The sequence below is a fragment of the Melitaea cinxia genome, chromosome 29 (assembly GCF_905220565.1).
Source record: "Melitaea cinxia chromosome 29, ilMelCinx1.1, whole genome shotgun sequence".
Taxonomy (NCBI): Eukaryota; Metazoa; Arthropoda; class Insecta; order Lepidoptera; family Nymphalidae; genus Melitaea; species Melitaea cinxia.
The window spans coordinates 7,789,689-7,812,147 of record NC_059422.1 but is presented as its reverse complement, the minus strand read 5'-3'; the positions used below and the strand labels follow the sequence as shown (position 1 = coordinate 7,812,147).

The window sequence follows — 22,459 nt, the reverse complement described above, 5'->3', positions numbered from 1 at the left end:
GGAGTGCAGCCCTCACCCGCCGTGCGAAAGCGCGCGAACGAATGCGTAGAGGCGCGGCTGAGCTGCGGAACGGAGCATGAGTGAGCGTGCTTTCGCACGGCGGCGGGCGGAAGGGCTGCACTGCCCGCAGTGCCGAAGCCAAGCGTTATTCTTAGGTTAATTTTTTCCGATCTAAAAATTTAACCTCAAAACTTACTACTAATAAAAATTACTTAATATCGGAGCTTTGGAAATGTTATTATATATTATTGAATATTGTTTGCCTAAGAAATGTCGTTACGAAAATAGTTAAATATTAATCTACTCACATTGAAATTCTTTGCCGGCCTTATGTTCATAATAATGTTTTTTTTCATTACTGTTAAGTTACAAAAAATAACATCCGGCCATTTATTTCTAGAACCTTTTTCACTTTTTACGAATCCTGTGCTAACTAAATCAACGAATATATTTATTATTTATTTATTTCTTTGCAGACTCACTTGATTGGTCACGCGATGAGCATTTTACATTTTCAGTTCGAATTAAAATCACGTCAGTGCTTTTATATGTATTGTGTGTAAAAACTAGTAAATAATTAATAATTTCACTTCATTTGTTTAGCTAAATAGAATTTTAGATTAATAACAACAGAATAATATCGTAAAACATTGACCGTTAACTTTCGCGCCATCCGCACGGTTTGAAAGTTTTCTGTCAAAAGTATCGACGCGTTCGTCCATCATTGAAAGCAGCCTATAGTTATAAAACCCTACAATACCTAATATATTTTTTTTTAGATATTTGTTAAAATAAGTAAACACATTTTTTACTCAAAAAATTTATTAATAACAATATGGTTTATCAAAATATTTGAAAATATTAATTATTTTACTGTAACAAAAATAAAAATATTGTTTTAAAAAATAAGCATTAAAGCTACATACAAAAAAATAGTATAATTATATAAAAATAGAATTGTATAATATTTCTTTCAACATTTTTCTAATGGTAATTACTTATAAAGATTATAAAATCTAACAAATTTACACTTGCGATAAAATATATTCAATACTTTTTTTTAAAAATAGAATAGCGAAGAAAATTAGAAAGTAATTTAAAATAATTTATTAACTTTAAAACACATAATAATTGTGCCCAATAAGCATAGACAATATTTTTTAAATTACTCAAAACATTTTATTTAGACTAATTTTAATAAATGTAAAAATCTTTCTGTTATATATACACATTGTCCCTGATTATATTTAAATATCACTTTTAGCGAATCCCATAATATATTTGCGAGGCCATTGCAGTAATTTCCCGGTTATTTTAAAGAGTTTTAATAGACGTAGGTACACTTTTATTGTGATAAACAATTATAGCGTTTTAACTTTTTGCTCCGTGTATTTTTATGTACTAATGTACTAAGTAGTAGGACGACGGTGCTGTTGTCGTTTTATTCTTGACCATCAGCTGGATTTGCTGCTATCACCTAAAAAATAACATTTTAATTAAATTAATTGTCAATAGTAACTGCTGAGTTTTTGCTTATCTACATTTTGAATCTCTGGTAGCTTTAATGGATTAACCATGGACGCAAATATTTCGTCCATGATTAATCAAAACTATTATAATTTTATGTTTCTAAAATGGCGATTGGAAAGCGTTTTTAATTTTGAATAATAACTATGCGCATGATAAATCATTATATTTCTTTCACTCTATTTAATTATATAGAATCACTAGCGACGTGTACCTCTACTAACACGTGGTTCAATAAGTCCCGAGACTAAGTACTAAAAAAAGGTCTTTTTTATAAAATTAATTTTTATTCATCAACATAGTCTCCTCCAAGAGCGATACAGTCCCTCCAACGCTTTTCTAACTTTTCTATCCCATGTGTGTAGAACGATTTGTCTTTGGCTTCAAAATAAGCCTCCGTTGCTGCGATAACTTCACTATTTGAGTCAAATTTCTTACCCTGAAGCATTTTTTTGAGGTCTGCAAACAGCCAGTAATCACTGGGGGCCAAGTCTGGTGAATAAGGGGGATGAGGAAGCAATTCGAAGCCCAATTCGTTAATTTTGGCCATCGTTCTCACGGACTTGTGACAAGGCGCGTTGTCCTGGTGAAACACCACTTTCTTTTTGTTCATGTGAGGCCGTTTATCCGTAATTTCGTACTTCAATCGCTCCAATAAGCACATGTAATAGTAACTATTTATATTTTGCCCCTTTTCAAGGTAGTCGATGAAAAGTATTCCATGCGAATCCCAAAATATAGACGCCATACCTTACCGGCCGATTTCTGAGTCTTTGGACGCTTCGGGCGGCTTTCACCAGCCGCTCTCCACTCCGCTGCCTGCCGATTGGATTCCGGAGTGAAATGGTATATCCAGGTTTCATCCATTGTTACATACCGACGTAAAAAATCCTTTTTATTATGATTCATCAGCGCCAAACATCGCTCTGAATCATTGATACGTTGTTCCTTTTGATTAGTTGTAAGCAAACGCGACACCCACTTAGAAAAAAGCTTTTTCATGGCCAAATTTTTATGTAAAATATTGAAAACACTACCAGCTGAAATCTTCACTATCTCGGCTATCTCTCGCACTTTTACCTTCCGATCTTCCAATACGATTTTGAGGACTTGGTTAATATTTTGTTGAGTCACTGCTTCATTTGGACGACCTGAGCGTTCCCCATCATTGGTGTCCATGCGACCGCGTTTGAAGTCGGCATACCACCGACAAATGGTTGCTTTAGAGGGAGCTGATCCTGCATAACATTTTATAAGCCATTGCTGTGCTTCAACGGTATTTTTTCCCATTAAAAAACAATGTTTTATCAACACGCGAAACTCGTTTTTTTCCATTGTATCGAAATTACAACCGTAGCGTCACTTAAATGTTTCAAAATCAATAATTTTATTGTTCCATTTTTAAAAATTTGACACATATTCTTGTATTGATAGCCAGTACTTTTTAAAAATCAAAAGAGTTTTTAATATATGCGCCATTTCCAGGTTAGTCTCGGGACTTATTGAACGATCTAGTATATTATGCATTTATCGTGTAATTCCAGAGGAACTTCCTCTAGAATCACTGTATTTACTAAAGGAAACCGCATCAAAATCCGTTGCGTAGTTTTAAATATTTAAGCATACAGACAGCGGAAGCAGACTTTGTTTTATTAGTGATACCACATTACATACTTTTTTATAAAGGTTTTTTTAAATGTTTCTCAACAGAAGAAAACATTAGCATTAAGTTATATTGTTATAATATAATCGCCCCAGTATCAAAGTCAATACAGACCAAAATGGTAATACAGGGGTAGTTTTTGAAGTAAAACTTCTTTTTCTTCTACTTTACGCACGCTTGACTTGGGAAGTAAGCTGGTGATTGCGTGACGAGAGCGTTACGAAAAGTTTGATCTGCAGATCTGGGCATAGGCCTCTCCACGTAAGAGAAGGATCAGAGTTTAATCCACCACGCTGCTCCCTTGCGGGTTGCCCGATATGTTCCCTACTAATGAGTGATGATCGCTATCAGCTATTTGTGATAACAACCGGGACCATCGCTATCATTCATATCAACTATTTATGATACCGGGATCGACGGCTTAAAATACTCTCAGAGGCACGGTGGGAAGACCCATAATGACAGACATCCAAAACGGAAAGAAATATTTGTACAATCACAAACATCAATCCCGAGCGGGAATCGAACCCGCAAACCGTCAGCGTCGGTGTTTTAGGTGACTACACGCAGCACTACACCAGAGCGGTTCCAATAAAGATTCTTATTTGTTTATTTGTACAAAGCTGTCTTACCCTTTTAATTTTCTTGCCGTACATCGACCAGAATGTAACCGGGACGCTCGTCGGCTTCCCCGTACGGGAATCGAATACCCTACAACTGTCGAACGGTGGGCAGTAGAGGTGGAGGGACACGGCGCCATCTACGTGGGACGGGTTCTCCATTCTGTGAAGACCTAGTGCATCTGGAAGGAATAAATATAAGAATGAATAGCTATAATGTATGTTTGCGAATAACTTTATTTTTGTACAACTAGGTCAGCAAAAAAAGGTTGTGTTGTGTGGCTACGGCACTAAAGAATTTAGCCGCCCCATCTCTGCCCGTGGGTGTGGGGTGCGCATAGTTTACTATTCTATAAAGGACATAAAGACAAACATTCATTTTTATATATACAGATTTCTATTCGCATATAATCGTTTCTGCTGTGTGGCTACGGCACTAAAGAATTTAGCCACCCCCTCTCTTCCCGTGGGTGTCGTAAGAGGCGACTAAGGGATAACAAGGTTCCACAACCACCTTGGAACTTAAGAAGCCGACCGATGGCGGGATAACCATCCAACTGCTGGCTTTGAAATACACAGGCCGAAGACGGGCAGCAGCGTCTTCGGTGCGACAAAGCCAGTACTGCGGTCACCAACCCGCCTGCCCAGCGTGGTGACTATGGGCAAAACACATGAGTTCACGTTGTTTTTGGCGTAAACTTGTGGAGGCCTATGTCCAGCAGTGGACTGTATAGGCTGTAATGATGATAATGATGAGGTCAGCAAACAAGAGTACGTCACACCTGATTAGTAAGCAATTACCGTAGCTTATTTATTCGTCTTCCTGAAATACCAGAAACATCGCAAGTGCGTTGACGACCCTATCCCCAATCCTCCCATGAGCTCTGGTCACCTTACTCACCACAGGAACACAGCACAGCTTGAAAACAGTACTCGGTCATCAATCGAACTGCTCCAGATTTTGAGCAGAAAATTCCCTGCTGTGCCCTATTAACCTCTGAATTAACGTCCCTCTGATAAAGTACATCAGTAACTCAACGGAGAGATAAACTTTTTCAGAAACCGATGGAAAAAATCCTGAGAATATTATTACATATTAATTATGCATTAAAAATATACAAACCGTTTATATAACAGACATCATCGATCTCCAAACGAGTCCTGCCTATTTCTTGCATACTCTGTACGTTGTAATCGCCATCTTCACAATCACTGTCGCCATCTTGATTCTCTTGACAGTTTTCGTCAAAGGTAATATTTAATTCGTTTAAATTACTGCTTATATCATTGGTTTCGGAACAGCAACGTCTCGATTGTCTCTTATTCATTCTTTTCATAACTTCCGGTTGAACGTTTTCTGGCCATTCGTATCTGAAAAATAGTAAACAGCGTATATATTATTAATTTTTCAAAATAAATCTTCAACTTTATATAGTTATTTTCCAATGTGTGAAATTAATTTGTCCTGTTAAATTTGTCTAAAAATGAACCCTATATTAAATGTCAATCAAGTTACTATAAACATAACATAAAATTAAGTAAACGCTGCACTCATCGGATCCCAGGAATATAAAATAATGTCGGGGTTTTGCAAACAAACAACGCAAACACAAACACCCAGACCAGGGCAAAAATTTGTTTGGCCCATACAAATATTTGTCATGTTATTACTTAAAAGTGGCATACAATTTTGTCATATTTTATCATGTGTAATATTTCATTCATTCAACTCATTCATTTCATTGCCATCATACCTGACTTCTTCCAAGCTACCGCTGAGCAGCTTCATGAAACAATGGGAGTCTGCGTGGTCGTGGATTGGTGACGCGTGACCTGGACCCCAACATAGGATCATGATGTTGAAGGCACCGTTCCCAGCATCTACCAGATTACGTGTATACCTGTAAATTAATATATGTGCCCTTATGTAGACATTAAAAATTCCAACCAATCTTAGGTTATCAGCACGATGGTGTTATTATGTGCTACCTCATGTGTTTAACTCAGTGTATACTTACGTAACTTTAATAATTCTTGTTTTATTCAAAAGCTGGTCCTTATCATATGGTTCCATACAAATACGAATGAGATTTAATGAGTACTTTTTAATTACCCCTAATAATGCGAATTGTTGATTATTATTTTTCATTAACTAATATTACTCGAGATAGTTTGTAGATTGAAGTCGTCTTTTTTTCGAGCTTACTTCTTAAGAATCGATTTTCATATAAGGACCTCGGTATGAAAAAAATATGAAGAAAAAAATCTACTGAACGAATGACCTCATTACGTATCTCGTAACGCCATCTATCGGAACTCAATAAGATTCCGATGGACGACGTTTTCTAATACATTATCTGATTCTTTTATTAACCATTTGATGTGGTATTAATCTTTTTCTTAGACTAGTAAGCCTTTTTTGTGCCTATTTAGACAGTAGTTCTGAAGGAATAAACTCCAGTCAAGCTGACACACACTTTTTTTTTCGTTTGTGAGGAAACACAATTATTTTTGTGTGTGTTACCTCCACTTTTTATGATTGTTTTTATATTTGAAAGCTACTCGTCATGTCATTCCATTTTGATTAAATCGATATCCAATGAGTAGATGTTATAATATACATTTGAATTTAAACACATTACTTATATCCAGTTAGTCGGTCAGTTTAGCTTATTGCAGTCCACTGCTGGATATAGGTCTCCCCAAGTTCGCCCCACACATCCCGGTTTTTTGCGATCCTCATCCAGCCTACACCGGCAATCTTACGTAGGTCGTCGGTCCAACGGGCCGGAGGACATTATTTAAATTAGCCAAAAGCAATTTACAAATTTTTAATACTTAATAATAATATGTACTCTTTATTATACACGAAAATATATAAAACATAAATGTATTTGATTTGTACAAATATTTCTTTGAATGATTTTGATTTTGATGGATATAAAAATATTCATCCCGAGCGGAAGTCGAACCTGCAAATCGCCGGTGTTGAGGCGTACACATCCCGCACGTACCACTACACCAGATTGGTTATTAAACTATAGAAGTATTTAATTATTATCAAAACAAATATGTTTTGATTTTTACAAATGTTTCGTTTTTATTCCATTTAATATCTCTATCAGTATTTTATCCGGAAGAATACAGTACAAAACAAATTGAAACGACAAAAATATCAACCAGTGAGTGGTCAGGGATCAAAAGTGACCACTATCGTAACAGACTGTGGTTGACCATTGCATTAATAAGCCTATGCTTCAGCACTTCGTTGGTTTAGTGGTGAGGCAAGAAAGGTTAAGCAAGTGAATTGGTAAATTGTTAATTTCAATATTAATTTAAGTATACTAACATAGTTGTAAGTTACTAATGTTACTAACAAGTGGACTGTAAGTCTTAAATAAATAAAATTATTATTATTATCATTAATCATGAGCTTTATTTTCAGGACCCTTGCGATAGTAACAAAACCAGTTCCTTATTTTTTGCAAAGCATTTTCGACACGGTGACAAATAATTGTGTTTGCTCACAAACGAAAAAAAACCGACTTCAATTTCATCGACGAGTAATACAACGTAGATCGACGAAAAGTTAGTCAAATCGTTACACCCAGTAAAAAGTTATTGCGGATTTTCGTGAGTTTCCCTCGATTTCTCTAGGATCCCATCATCAGATCCTGGTTTCCTTACCATGGTACTAAACTAAGGATATCCCCTTTCCAACAAAAAAAGAATTGTCAAAATCGGTACATCCAGTAGCAAGTTATGCGGTATACAACGTAGGTCGACGAAAAAAGCGTCAAGTAAAAACGCATTATTAGATATAACTCGAAAAGTAGTTGTTAGATCTCAAATAAATTTAAATGGGACCAATTGACACATGCCACCTTTCGATTAAAAAAAAATTGTCGAAATCGGTCCACCCGGTCAAAAGTTCTGAGGTAAGGTAAATAAAAAAAAAAAAAAATACAGTCGAATTGAGAACCTCCTCCTTTTTTGGAAGTCGGATAAAAAATATAGTAAAGCTTTGGTCAGTTTGGCACGTGTGGAAAATTTACCGAATGAAACCAGACCGGTTTTATTTGGTTTATCCATCATCTCGAAGTCAGCAGAAATTACTAGCACTTATTTTGGAAGACGAGCTTTAACATCTTACTCTGAGTAAAAAAACTCAGTATCTCTCATATATAAAATTCTCGTGTCGCGGTGTTTGTAGTTAAACTCCTCCGAAACGGCTTGACCGATTCTCATGAAATTTTGTGTGCATATTGGGTAGGTCTGAGAATCAATCAACATCTATTTTTCATCCCCCTAAATGTTAAGGGTAGTCCACCACTAATTTTTTTTTTAATTTTAAGATAAATTATTTATTTTTTATTTTATTATGATTCGGCTAAAAAATACATAAAACCCTAAATGTTCACGCTTCTACCACCAACCCCTATGCTTAAATAGCGTTTAGCGGCACGACAAAGTTTGCCAAGTCACCTAGTTTTATTTATAAATATGAAAATGTTGATGCATATTTGACTCTCGAGCGCGCGACGACAGAACTATACGAACCGGTTTGGTACAGAAATTCTATACTGGATTAGCACTAGGTAATTTGTATGAAATACGGTTTTGGGGGATAGATTTTTCGTTTCTCACAGAGCAAAGGATAGAGACGTGGATGTTTACGAGGTGGCAGTTATTAAGGTAGAGCTCAGCAGGAACTATCTTGCTACAGATCTGTAGCAGCCTGACTGTGGTAGTAACTCAACCTTACAGAAGATCACAGCTAAATAATGTGGTGAATAAGATCACCAGAGCTCCTGGGAAGGATTGGGGTAGGGCCGGCAACTAGTTTGCGATGTTTCTGGTGTTGCAAGCTCCAAGGACTACGGTATTCGCTTACCATCAAGCGTTCTGTGCGACTGCGCGCATATACCACCTTTGTAGTTTAAAAAAGGGTCCTTTTTTTATATCACTAGGTCGGCAAACAAGCGTACGGCTCACCTGATGGTAAGAGATTACCGTAGCTTATAGACGCCTGCAACACCAGAAGCATCGTAAGCGCGTTGCCAACCCGATCCCCAATCCCCCCGGAGCTCTGGTCACCTTACTCACTAACAGGAACACAATACTGCTTGAAAACAGTGTTATTTAGCTGTGATCTTCCGTAAGATCGAGGTAATACCCCAGACGGGCTGCTCCAGATTTTGAGCAGGAAATTCCTGCTGTGCCCTACCTCAGTTTAAAAAATTAAGTCCTAAAGGCTATATACCGGAAAATGCTCGATTCTAGGATAACGATGAAATCCCACGAGGACGATGTATTTGAAAGGTTTTTTGATAAATTTTGTGACATATTGTGAGCGTTTTTTTCTTTTTTTTTATAAACTACACATTTTACACGGTAAGTAAAATTTCCATGACGAAGAAGTCATGTTTTATTAACACTAAAATTTATTATTTATTTATTTATTCATTTATTTTCTTACATCTAATATTACAGGCATAACCCAATTTATTAGACATAGTAAAGGAGACAAAAAGCCAAAGGAAAACAAATGTTCAACTACAATTTAAAAAAAATAGCTGACTTTAACAATAATACTAAAAACAAAATATCACTATTAGAGGCCTGTTTCACCAGATGCGGATAACGCTAATTGACGGATGGCAGTATCCGAGGGTAAAAAGTTTTGGATTCATTATTCTATTTTACTATCGAATTCTAATCTGTTTATGAATTGCTAGCTTTACCCTGCGCGCGTTGATACGCTTTTTTTTGTCGTAACAGAAACCTTTGTGGATTCATCACAACACTTTGCTGAAGATCATGACGTGATCAAATGCATAGTTTGCTATTCTATAAAGGACATAAAGACAAACATTCATTTTAATCGTTTCTAATTCGTATATAATCTTAAAGTTACGCTTCAGTCTGTAATATCCCACTACTGGGCATAGGCCTCTTTCCCCATTAGGAGAAGGATCAGAGCTTAATCCACCACGCTACTCCAATGCGGGTTGGCGGATATATTCCCTACTATGAGTAACGATCGCTATCAGGTGTACATGATAACAATCTTTAAGCTGCAGTTTATTAATTGAGGAAAATCAAGTCCTACTTGCCTATTCTACCCCCCGCTGTCAAAGTCTATTTCTATAATCATCCGTCAAATGGCGTTATCCACAATTGATGAAACAGACCCTTATTTTAATAGAAGGCGAGCAAAAATGAGGTAGGCCACAGCAGGAATTTCCTGCTCAAAATACGGAGCAGCCCGACTGGGGTAGTACCTCGACCTTACAGAAGATCACAGCTAAATAATACTGTTTTCAAGCAGTGTTGTGTTCCTGTTGGTGAGTAAGGTGACCAGAGCTCCTGGGGGATTGGGGATTTGGTCGGCAATGCGCTTGCGATGCTTCTGGTGTTGCAGGCGTCTATAAGCTACGGTAATCCCTTACCATCAGGTGAGCCGTACGCTTGTTTGCCGACCAAGTGACATAAAAAAAAATTAATTAATATTGAAGTATTTGGTCGTATCGTTACGCGATACGTCAATAATAAAATCGGATTCGTTTAAAATTTGCAATTGTTGTCAATATGGGTCAATTGTTGAATCAATCGATATGGAAATTTTGCTGGAACATTTTATCGTTGATTTGTTATGGTATCATTTATATGTTAGATCATTGTTTTGTAAAAAGCCCTGGTAAAATTTAGATTACTAGGATAACTAGGGCTTACAGCCGTAGCTCTAGAGGTTTTGGAATTTAATCCTTAAGAAATGGTATAGGGCCTGTGATGTAAAAAAAAAACGACTGGGGCTTAGACCACACGACTGTAGTTAAGCTTCTTTAGCAATAGGTTTGTACTGTATCTTAGATATACGAAACGTAACTGGCTATGAGGGAAAGAGACAAAGAAAATGTGTGCTCACACCTCTCTCTCTTGCTCCTTTCGCCTCACACGATCATACTTTTCGTAACGCTCTCGTCACGCATTCACCAGTCTACTTCCTAAATCAAGCGTGCGCAAAGAAGTTGTACTTCAAAAATGATTTGAATCAGCCTGTAACATTACCCCACTGCTGTGTACTGCTCTTTCTCCATGTAGAAGGGTCAGAGCTTAATCCATAACGCTGCCCCACTACAGATTGGTCGATATTTTCCTTAATATGAGTAATGATCGCTATCAGTTATTATTGATGAAGAAACCTTGTTGAAAATTTTCTACTCAAATCTTTCAAAACAATCACAATTAGCAAACAAAGGCTGATATATAACATAATATGGCCTAGAGTCTTAATTTTAGGTTATCAATGCTATTTTAACCGTGTGTGATAGCACTATCTCACTATAAACAGACCTGAAGTCTGTAAACAAACATTTTTCGTAACTATTAACACTTTCCTTTATACTTGTCATAGCAACTGACCCCTCGATGATAATACAAGTGAAAAGGAGATGAAAAATACACCAAATAAAAAGCGTGTCTGTGTGTTCTTCTCGTCAAAGAATTTTTAAAAATGGTCCAGTAGTTTTGGTTCATTGCAAAACAAAAAAAAAATTGTTTATATTATATTAGAATAAATTACGAATATTTCGCCGATACGTTAAGGCTCATTGAATACAATATTCTTTAAATACCTTTTTTGTACGACTAGGTCGGCAAATAAGTGTACAGCCTACCTGACAAGGTAAGCGATTACCGTAGCCTGTAGACGCCTGCAATACCAGAAGCATCGCGAGTGTTGCCGACCCTAACCCCCGAACCTCCCCAGGACCTCTCTACCTTACTCACCACAGAAACACAATGCTTCAGAGCAGTATTATTTAGCTGTGATCTTCTGTAAGGTCGAGCTACTGCCCCAGTCGGGCTGCTCCATATTTTGAGCAGGAAATTTCCTGCTACGCTCTACCTCAGTTAAAAATCACCGCCAACCGCTTATCATCACCTGATGGTTAGCGGTTATCGTAGCCTACAGATCGTAAGCGTGTATCTGACCAATAAAGAGTGAGTGGTGTACAATAAAGAGTATTATTATTATTATAATGAATATTATAATATAAATTGGCTACTAACTAAAAAAACACTAATTTAAAATTTTTTTTTTTTACGGAAAAAATCTACTTACCGGAAACGATCAAACTTCGCATACTTCCTCCAATGTTTCGGATCAGATTTATAACCGCTCATCAGTTTCTGAACCTCCTGTATATTGACGTGATCCTTCGAGAACACACTGTGTAACTCAGCGACTAGATTTTCTAAACCATCAATTTCTCTGTAAAATAAAAATATCAACTAAATAAACGCCTCACAATCAACAGCCCTCAATAGTATTTACTCCTGTATTAGGGGTCCGAAAATACATCGCTTCAGCCTGTAATATCCCACTACTGGGCATAGGCCTCTTTCCCCATGTAGAAGAAGGATCAGAGCTTAATCCACCACGCTGCTCCAATACGGGACTGACAGCTTAACGTGCTTAATCGAACCCGCGACCGTCGGTTATAGGCGCCGCCGACACCGCACACGTACCATTACACCAATACTCAAGTCAGCAATACTAGCTTATGCATAATTTATGAGCGAGTCCATCCTGTATCGACGGTTTTTAAAACGGTAACTACAATTCGCATTAACTACAATTTATTTATTAAATAACGCTATATATATCGTAAAAGGACGAATCAATAACGCACCATTACACCAGAGTGGTCGTATATACAATTATATACCAACTAATAATCATCGATCATCAATAAAAAGACTTTGTACTACTGCTGTCTGCTACACTCCACTAGAAAGATTGTACAAAAAAAAGATTTATTTATTTATTTATTTTACAGGCAATTCGACAGCGCTATGTTACAATAGTATGTTACAATATAATGTACAAATATGGCCAAAATAGGATCACACTGATATATAAAAATATTAATCATTATAAAATATATAACTAGACGCTATATTTAAAAAATAACAGAAAGTAATAAAAAGTAAACGGCTATGTTCCGTCCCCTCCACTGCAGTTAGAGGTGAGTGTAAGACATGAAAAGGTGAATGCAGCGTTGCAAAAGCTACCGATTTATCGGTAGATCTACCAATTTTGGCCCTTGTCTACCGATATACCGATTTAGCAGTGCTATCTACCGAATTTTTGAATTTTCAACTAATGTAAAATAATTTTCTAAAAAAAAAGGTAAAATAATATTCTTAATACGGTAACACTAAAAGAAAAAGGTAACACAAAATCAATGCACGGGGACTTCCCGAAATTCTTCCCACCACGTCGAATATGACCGTTCAAATTCGCGGTGTGTTAAAACAAATTGTACTAACACGTGATATAATAGAGTTTATTATTGTCTGGTGAGTATACAAGGGAAAATCCCTGAAGATAACTTTCTTCGGGTTTGTTTCTTGAATTAGGTATAGGACTAGTGATAGATTATTTTTGGATTATTTCGATGGATTAGGATTAGTATTCAATTCACATTTAACAAATTAAATGTAGTTGCGAAATTTTGTGAAGTGTTAAGCGAATTCATCGCTAATTCATACTTCTTTCGCGGCAACGTGCTATTCTATCGCACCCACGGGAAGTCGGGAATACTAATAATCTGTTTCATTATTAGCAATTTAGCAGTTGCTGCGAAGACTGAAATTATGCAATTATTTTTTTTTTTATTTGTTTGTATTTATGATGCTTGTATGGACTACTTCTATAATTAATGTTTCTTATGATAAAACGTATTGCTTTTGAGTACTTTCTTTTTCTGTAATGTAAAATAATTATTATTATAAATGGAACAAAAATTTGCACGCCGTTTAAGCTAGATTATATGAGACACTAGCTGTGCCCGCGGCTTCGCCCGCGTTTAAATCAGTGAGTCACAAAGTTTTATCGGCAAACTTCAAGTGAAACTCAAAATCTCATCAAAATCGGCTTAGTCGTTCCTTAAACCTTCCTCTTGAAGCCCTCTCTCCATTGGTAAAAGAACCGCATGAAAAGCTGTTCAGTAAATTTTGAGGGAATCGATCACATACACTTTTGGGGACTTATTGTTATAATACACTAACTGTTGCCCGCGACTATGTTCGCGTGGTTATGAAGATATGCATTACTATCACGATGTTTAAGCAAATTATTTTTTTATTTCAGTCACTTGAAATGCTTATCACACTGAGTCATTTTTAAAAGGCACAATTTAGTATAATTTGTTAGTTATTTTTATAAAACCTCTCTATACACCACTTTTTTAGTTTTATTTTCAGGCTGCAGTATACATAACCTAGCAGGCGAACTTATAGCTGCTATATATGTTTCATACAAACTATTAACCCCAATCAAACGCCCTTAGCAGTGGAATATCAAAAAATCCGTTCTAAGCAGACGTTTACTAACTATAATCTACCTCCCTGCTAAATTTCATCTTTGTCCATCCTGGATGGATGGACCATCCAGCGGTTTTTGAGTTCTCGTGATGAGTGAGTCAGTGACCTTTCTCTTTTATATATATAGATTACGGTGTTTTATTTGGACTCCTTTTCACCATCTATAGAGCATACATTTTAAATTTCGTCTCTTACTTTAAAAACATAGGCCTTTCATACAAACTTCCGACCCCCGTTTTATCCTCTTAGGTGTCGAGTTTCGTAAAAATCGTTCTTAGCGGATGTTTACGTCCTATACAAAACCTACTTGCCAAATTTCAAGTATGTAGGTATTATAGTTTCGGAGATTTCGTGATGAGTGAGTCAACCTACCATCCCTCGTTATAACCCCAAAAGGGAGTTGGTTTCTAAAGATACATTATTTGGACACCTTCTCACCATCTATAGATCATACATTTTAATTTTCAAGTCTCTTACTTCTAAAACATAGGACTTTCATACAAACTTCCAACCCCCGTTTTATCCCCTCAGGGTCGAGTTTCGTAAAATCCTTTCTTAGCAGATGTCTACGTCCTATAAGGAGCCTACCTGCCAAATTTCAAGTTTGTAGGTGTTATAGTTTCGGAGATTTCGTGATGAGTGAGTGACCTTTCGCTTTTATATATATTACTAGCTGTGCCCGCGGCTTCGCCCGCGTTGAAATAAGTGTGTCACAGCGTTTTCCCGGTAGACTTCCAGTGAAAATCTCATCAAATTGGCTTAGCCATTCCGTAACCTTTCTCTTGAAGCCCTCTCTCCATCGGTGAAACCGCATGAAAATCCGTTCAGTAGATTTTGAGGGCATCGATCACATACACTTTTGGGGACTTTGTTTTATAATACACTAACTGTTGCCCGCGACTACGTCCGCGTGAAGCGCGCGTCGCGTCGATCAAAATGGTTTGTTGAATTCGTCAGGATTGTGGCATGAAAAAATGCAGTAATAATACAGTATTGTAGTGTAAATATGTTTAAAATATACTGCATGCAATTTAATTTTTAATATAGTTCTACGTAAATATATACCACGGAATAGCGCAACGCTCCTCCGTGACTCCGTGACGACAGGGGTAAATAAAAAAGTATTCTAGTAACGTAAAGGTAATAGTAAAAAATATTTTTTGTACTACTTAAAGGTGATCAGTATAAATGTTTCTTGAACACATAGAGTTGCAAACGTGGTTATTTTCCTTTAAACCGACCCTGCTGTATATATTTCATAGAAACTATCAACCCCAATTAAACCCCCTTAGCGGTGGAATATCGCAAAATCCGTTCTTAGCGGATGTCTACTAACTATAATCTACCTCCCTGCCGTTTTTTGAGACAGTGACCTTTCTCTTTTATATACATTATTACGATGCATTATTTGGACACCTTTTCACCACCTATAGAGCATACATTTTAAATTTCAAATCTCTTACTTCAAAAACATAGGACTTTCATACAAATTTCCAACCCCCGTTTTATCACCTTAAGGATTGAGTATCGTAATATCCGTTCTTACAGGATGTCTACACGATATAAGAAACCTACCAGCCAAATTTCAAGTTCATAGCTGTTATAGTTTCGGAGATTTTGTGATGAGTGAGTCAACCTACCATCCCCCGTTTTAACCTCAAAAAGAAATGGATTTCTAAAGATACATTAATTGGACACCTTTTCACCATCTATAGAGTATATATTTTAATTTCAAGTCTCTTACTTCAAAAACATTGAACTTTCATACAAACTTCCAACCCCCGTTTTATCCTCTTAGGGGTCGAATTTAGTAAAATCCGTTCTTAGCGGATGGCTACGACCTATAAGGAGCCTATCTGCCAAATTTTATTTTTTTAGGTGTTATAGTTTCGGAGATTTCGTGATGAGTGAGTCAACCTGCCATCCCCCGTTTTAACTCCAAAAGGGAGTTGATTTCTAAAGGTACATTATTTGGACACCTTCTCATCATCTGTAGAGCATACATTTTAAATTTCAAGTCTCTTACTTCAAAAACATAGGACTTTCATACAAACTTCCAACCCCTGTTTTAAGGATCGAATTGTTTTAGGGATCGAATTTCGTAAAATCCGTTCTTAGCGGATGTCTACGCCCTATAAAAAACCTACTTGCCAAATTTCAAGTTTGTAACTGTTATAATTTCGGAGATTTCGTGATGAGTAAGTCAACCTACCATCCCCGTTTTAACCCCAAAAAGAAATGGATTTCTAAAGATACATTAATCGGACACCTTTTCACCATCTATAGAGCATAAATTTTAAATTTCAAGTCTCTTACTTCAAAAACATTGAACTTTCATACAAACTTCCAACCCCCGTTTTATCCTCTTAGGGGTCGAATTTAGTAAAATCCGTTCTTAGCGGATGGCTACGACCTATAAGGAGCCTATCTGCCAAATTTCATTTTTTTAGGTGTTATAGTTTCGGAGATTTCGTGATGAGTGAGTCAACCTGCCATCCCCCGTTTTAACCCCAAAAAGGAGTTGATTTCTTAATATACATTATTTTTCATCATCTATAGAGCATATATTTTAAATTTCAAGTCTCTTACTTCTAAAACATAGGACTTTCATACAAACTTCCAACCCCCGTTTGTACCCCCTTAGAGGTCGATTTTCATAAAATTACATTCTTAGCGGTAGTTTACGTCCTATAAGGCGCCTACCTGCCAAATTTCAAGTTTTTAGGTGTTATAGTTTCGGAGTTTTCGTGATCAGTGAGTCAACCTACGATCCCCCGTTTTAACCCCAAAAAGGAGTTAATTTCTAAAGATACATTATTTGGACATCTTTTCACCATCTATAGAGCATACATTTTAAATTTCAAGTCTCTTACTTCAAAAACATAGGACTTTCATACAAACTTACAACCCCCGTTTTACCCCCTTAGGGGTCGAGTTTCGTAAAATCCGTTCTTAGCGGATGTCTACGTCCTATAAGGAGCCTACCTGCCAAATTTCAAGTTTGTAGGTATTCTAGTTTTTGAGATTTCGTGATGAGTGAGTGACCTTTCGCTTTTATATATATTATAGATTATAGATTATTTTTTTTTTTATTTATTTATTTTGTTTCAGACATAAGTAGTCCATATCTTAATGTTAGTATTACAAAAACAACTTATATCTAATGTTAGTAAATCAATATAAATATGAATAGAAGTAAATAAAGATATCAAACAACAAATAAATTCAATACAAATCAATAACAAGCAAAAGTAAAAGTAAAAGTAATAGGTCGTGTCCAGATAGCTATCTATCTGGACACGACCCTCGTCAGTCAGAATGTAGCCGTATCCAGTGGCGCAGTATTGCTGAGTCCCAGCGGTCCGCCAGTGCACTCAGAATGCCGTTCGAGCTGGTTCGTAGCCTTCGGAGCATGGATGCACACCTCTTACGAATAATAGCCTTAAAGCTATCAACGCGCCTCGTAGTAAACATTTCGGAGGCACTGCAGTAACGCGGCAACTCGAGCAGCACTCTGAATGCATTGTTGTACTGGACTCTCAGGGCGTTGTACGCACGCTGCGTATACCTGACCCAAAGGCTGCAGGTGTAGAAGGATTGGCAATATGCCTTAAACAGAGTTACTTTTACACTATCAGTACACCTTGCAAACCTTCGGGCCAGCATGTTGCAGCGCACGGCTAGTGCCCTGCGCTCTCGCTCCACATCCTCATCATCACTGAGGTTGTCCGAAACCCAGTGACCCAGATACTTAAAACGTTCTACTCTATTTAAAGCAACACCTCCAAGATATAAAGGTGGCACATTCGCATAGACTTTCTTGCCGGCCTTAAACACTAGGAGTTCACTCTTCTTCGAGTTATATCTGAGTCCCTGGGCCTCAGCGTACCTTTCACAAATCCGCATTAATTTGCGCAGTGCACCTATAGACGGGCTTAACAGTACCATATCGTCAGCGTAACTGATGTTATTTACGCAGACGCCCTCGATATGACAGCCAATGTTGCTATTTCTAAGTTCGGCGAGCAGCCCGTTCATATAAAGGTTAAACAAACGAGGAGAGGTCAAGCCCCCCTGTCTAACCCCACATTCCAACCCGTACATTTCTGAGTGCGTGCCCGCCCACTTTACAACATTCCGTTGGTTGTAGTACCAGTATTCTAGCACAGATGCAACCTCGCAGGGTACATCAGTCTCCTCCCTTAATTTTGTCCAGAGCACATCATACCGTATTGTATCAAAAGCTTTTGATAAATCCAGAAAACAGGCATATACTGGAGTTTTTCTAGCTGTATAGTACTGTACAGTCTGCTTGAGGCATAGAATGGCAGAAAGACCCGGTCTAAAACCAAATTGGGAGTCTTGAAGCTTAATATGCCCCTCTAACTGCTTATCAAGCAGACTGTCCAGCACCTTAGCTATGACCGTAGCGAGTGAGATTGGTCTATAGTTGGACACATCAGATACATCCCCTGTTTTATTTTTCAATATAGGTACTACTATGGTGTACATAAGACCCTCCGGCAGATAACTGTGACTTATACACAAGTTAAAAAACATAGCGAGAACTCTAGACAAGTCAGGCTCTGCATACTTCAGATGCTCAATACTGAGCCCATCGTGACCGGGTGACTTACCTCGTACCATCTGACTTACGACCCTCTTTACATCGTTAGCGGAAAATCTAACGCTTATTGACTTCGGTTGCACAGTATTGAGCATCCGAGTACCGGAGCTGCTCGATAGATCAACCTTGAAATGCTGTCTAAAAAAGTTTGCTATATCACGAGGTTCGTGAAAGCCAGCAACGCTCGCAGGGCGGCTATTTGACTTAAGATTCAATTTGTTTGTTTTCTTCCAAAATTTACTAAAATTTTTACTTGCGTGATGTTGCGCTATGATATCTAACTTTATTTGATTTTCATTTTCCTGACACAATTTTAATTTTGACTTAAAAACCCGTCTGCTTTCCCTCATCTCCTCGTAAACCGATCCCCCCTTTGGCTTACCCATAAGAAACCAATTTTGATAGAATAATCGTGCCTTCCTGTGAGCGTCACTGACATGCATATTCCATCCCGGTACAGATCTATGTCTTCGAAAAGTAGGGCCCACATAGGAGTTCACAGCCGCCTCTCTAAGTATTTGCACTATGTTATCATACATTAGTTTTAAATCGTATCTATGTTTAATGTCACTACAGAAACCATCGGCGCATTCGCAAAAATGCGCAGGAAACACTATCTTACTAAGCTCATTTTGACACAATTTCAAGTATTTACTGGTCTGTTCTGAGCTTCTTTCCCCCCAAATAACTTTATTAACCCTGGTGTTAGGGGATGTCAACTTAGGCGTTATGAGTTGAAAATTACACTCAACAATTAAAGGCAAGTGATCAGACCAGTAAACATCATACAGTATCGCAACATTACAAATCGAGCGTCTGGCCGCGTCGGTCGTCACGCAGTGATCGAGCCAGCGCCGACAGCCGTGCGCATCACTCACGAATGTATAACTGTCTAGAGGAAGTATTTCCATGTCCACACACGACCACTTTAAATACTTTTGTTTTACTCCGAGTAAAAATCTACCGATTTCTACCGATTTTTCGGAGGCAAATATACCGATTTTTTATTTTACACTTTTGCAACACTGGGTGAATGTGTGTTCGTGTAGGTGCGTGCATGTAAGACGAAGGTGTATTAGTGTGGGTTTGTGTATAAATCTGTAGGTGCTGGTTTTGAATATTTAAAGATAAATGTAACATTAAAAATTTGACCGCATAACATCTTCCATATTAATTATTAGGTTGGTTGTAGGTTTGTTGGCTTAGGTTGTACGTATTCATTAAATCAAAATCAAATTTTTAAAGTTAAACTTCTTTAAGCGTATAAGGGTAATTTTTTTACGGATGAAACGGCAACGTTTTTGTCGATGGCACTGGAACGGTAATCTAAAGCTTTAGATTTGTATATATATAAACAAGACTTAAAAATTAGTTTGCCAAATAAGTTTCATTCTTGCTGACTTTGTACGCACGCACTTTTTTTTTCAATTAGGCTGGAAAAGCACTTTGAAATAATTGTTCATAGTTATTTCATCAATAAAATGTAAAGCAACGATTCAAAATGTAAACTACCACGTACATACTTTTAATACACGATTGTTTATGCTCGCAAACGAAAAAAAAACCGACTTCAATTACATCGACCAGTAATACAACGAAGTAGACGAAAAAATATAGATAAATATAAATATCTTATAACATACACACAGTTGTCTATTACTAAAGTATGCAACTTAATGCTCGTGTTACAGGTAACAGCAGCCTGGTATAGCTATTTTTTTCTTTTGATAAATAGATATAGAAATAATACATTTATAAATATATAAATACAAATATTACACTCAGACTCAGGTTAGAATCGATCCCGCAACCCGCGGAACAGAAAGCAGGGCCACTATAAACTGCGCCAACGGGCTAGTCAGTCTTAGTAAGATTACTCTAAAAGTAGTGATTACTAAATTTAAATGAGAATACAAGAATGAGCTTTTGATTAAAACAAGTATCAACACTCAAAGTACGTTACTTCAAATTTTATTATAAGATGTAACAAAAAAAAAATTGCTTTTCGCAATTTTTTCTTTATCTGTGCTATAATAGTTTGTTTCGTCCCAAATTCCAGGATTCTGAGTTCACGGGGAGTACCCTGTAGGTTTTGATTCCTTTGCGAGTGTCGAAAATTTGCAGCATAAGCGGCTGTATCTTTTTATTGCGATGGCTTAGAACTTTGATATTTTTACAGCCCTAAGGAACGGTAGACCTAAGTATTTGATATGAATCTCAGCTTGATACCTCCACGCGTTCCTGAGAAAAAGGGCCTTGACAGACAGACGGACAGCAAAGTGATCCTATAAGGGTTCCGTCTTTTGTGTCGTTCCGTCTGTCTGTGTATGTGTGTGTGTGTGTATTACATATATATAACGTCAGGTTTACGTATTTCTCACCTTTCAATTTTCAAAGGTCGCTCGACTGATAGCCTCTCGATGTCTGTACACTCAGAGACACGGCACTTACAATTCGCGCTTTCGATTTCCATTTTCTAAAACAAGAAAAACAAGTTATTTAGAATATACTATTGTTTAATGTATGTGTAGGAAAGAAGTATTTCACACTGACTAATAACAATGCAAGGTAACACAAGATAGTTAAATTAGTTATGGGCGGCGCTGCGTTGCGATCTGATGACAGTCTTTGGAGGAGACTTGTCACTGCCGAGCGTCATCACCGCGATGCTCGGCGATGACGAGTCCTGGACGGCGATGGTCTCCTTCTGCGAGACAGTAATGTCCCAGAAGGAGAATGACGAGCGGATGAGAGAGGAGGCCGCCGACGAGGCCTCCATCCGCAGGCGACGAACGGGGGTGCGTAGGAGCGCTACTTAATGCGCCTCCAGTAACGCCCCTGTGCCCGTGTCGGGTTGGGATGGGAACCCAGTCCTGCTAGACACGGCGTCGTCGGGATTGTTCAGAGGTGAGCCGGACAGTCCCCATGGAGGAGAAGTCTGGCCTTTTCGCCGAAGCCAGCCTGTCGCTGGAGGGATCCTGTTGCCTACAGATCCCTCCAATTAAAGCGGCTGAAGGTCCCGACATAATTAGATTCTTATGTAATATGTAATGCTAAAAGTTTCTTTGGTTGTTTATTTGTTTGTTTGAATTTTTTGTGTTGGATAGCCTGTTTACCGAGTAAGGCTATAGGGCCTATAGGCTACTTTTGTGCACAAATGACCACGCGTGAAATCGCTGAGCACAGCTATATATATACTAGCTGACCCCGCAAACGTTGTTTAGCCATATATGTTATTAACCCCCTTAACCCCCCCTCCCTTACTACTTAGGAGTATAAAAAATAAATGTTGGCCAATTCTCAGACCTACCCGATATGCACACAAAATTTCATTAAAATCGATCCAGCCGTTTCGAAGGAGTATTTTAACTAACATTGTGACACGAGAATTTTATACATAAGATAAATAAACGGATGAAGTCGTGAAGCACAGAACGCAAACAGAAAGGACCAGCCCATGTCAAATATCTGTATGACCCATACAATTACTTATGATTTTGAAAAGAGACAGTGGCTTTGACCACTACAACAACCCCTACGGTTTTTTTTTCATAAGACTGTATCGGCAAATAAGCACACGGCTCACCTGATGGTAAGTGATTACCGTAGCTTACAGACGCCTGCAACACC

At 37.6% G+C, this 22,459-nt stretch overlaps 1 protein-coding gene across 1 annotated transcript; it reads right to left on the bottom strand.

Moving 5' to 3' along the window:
- Positions 1 to 1,258: 1,258 nt before the first annotated feature.
- Positions 1,259 to 21,521, bottom strand: LOC123667875 (cysteine dioxygenase type 1). The gene is made up of 6 exons (XM_045601708.1): positions 21,211 to 21,521; positions 11,936 to 12,085; positions 5,565 to 5,711; positions 4,934 to 5,181; positions 3,823 to 3,992; positions 1,259 to 1,477 (listed from the first exon to the last, which is right to left on the bottom strand). Exons 1-6 carry the CDS (start codon positions 21,300 to 21,302, stop codon positions 1,442 to 1,444), a joined length of 843 nt encoding a protein of 280 aa, XP_045457664.1. The 5' UTR covers positions 21,303 to 21,521; the 3' UTR covers positions 1,259 to 1,441.
- Positions 21,522 to 22,459: the final 938 nt, after the last annotated feature.

Coding starts and splice junctions, on each gene's coding strand:
- LOC123667875 (XM_045601708.1), bottom strand. CDS start 21,302: ATGGAAATCGAAAGCGCGAATTGTAAGTGCCGTGTCTCTGAGTGTACA. Junction 5,182..5,564: donor GGTAGCTTGGAAGAAGTCAG/GTATGATGGCAA, acceptor ACTATTTTTCAG/ATACGAATGGCCAGAAAACG. Junction 1,478..3,822: donor ACGGCAAGAAAATTAAAAGG/GTAAGACAGCTT, acceptor GTTATTTTTTAG/GTGATAGCAGCAAATCCAGC.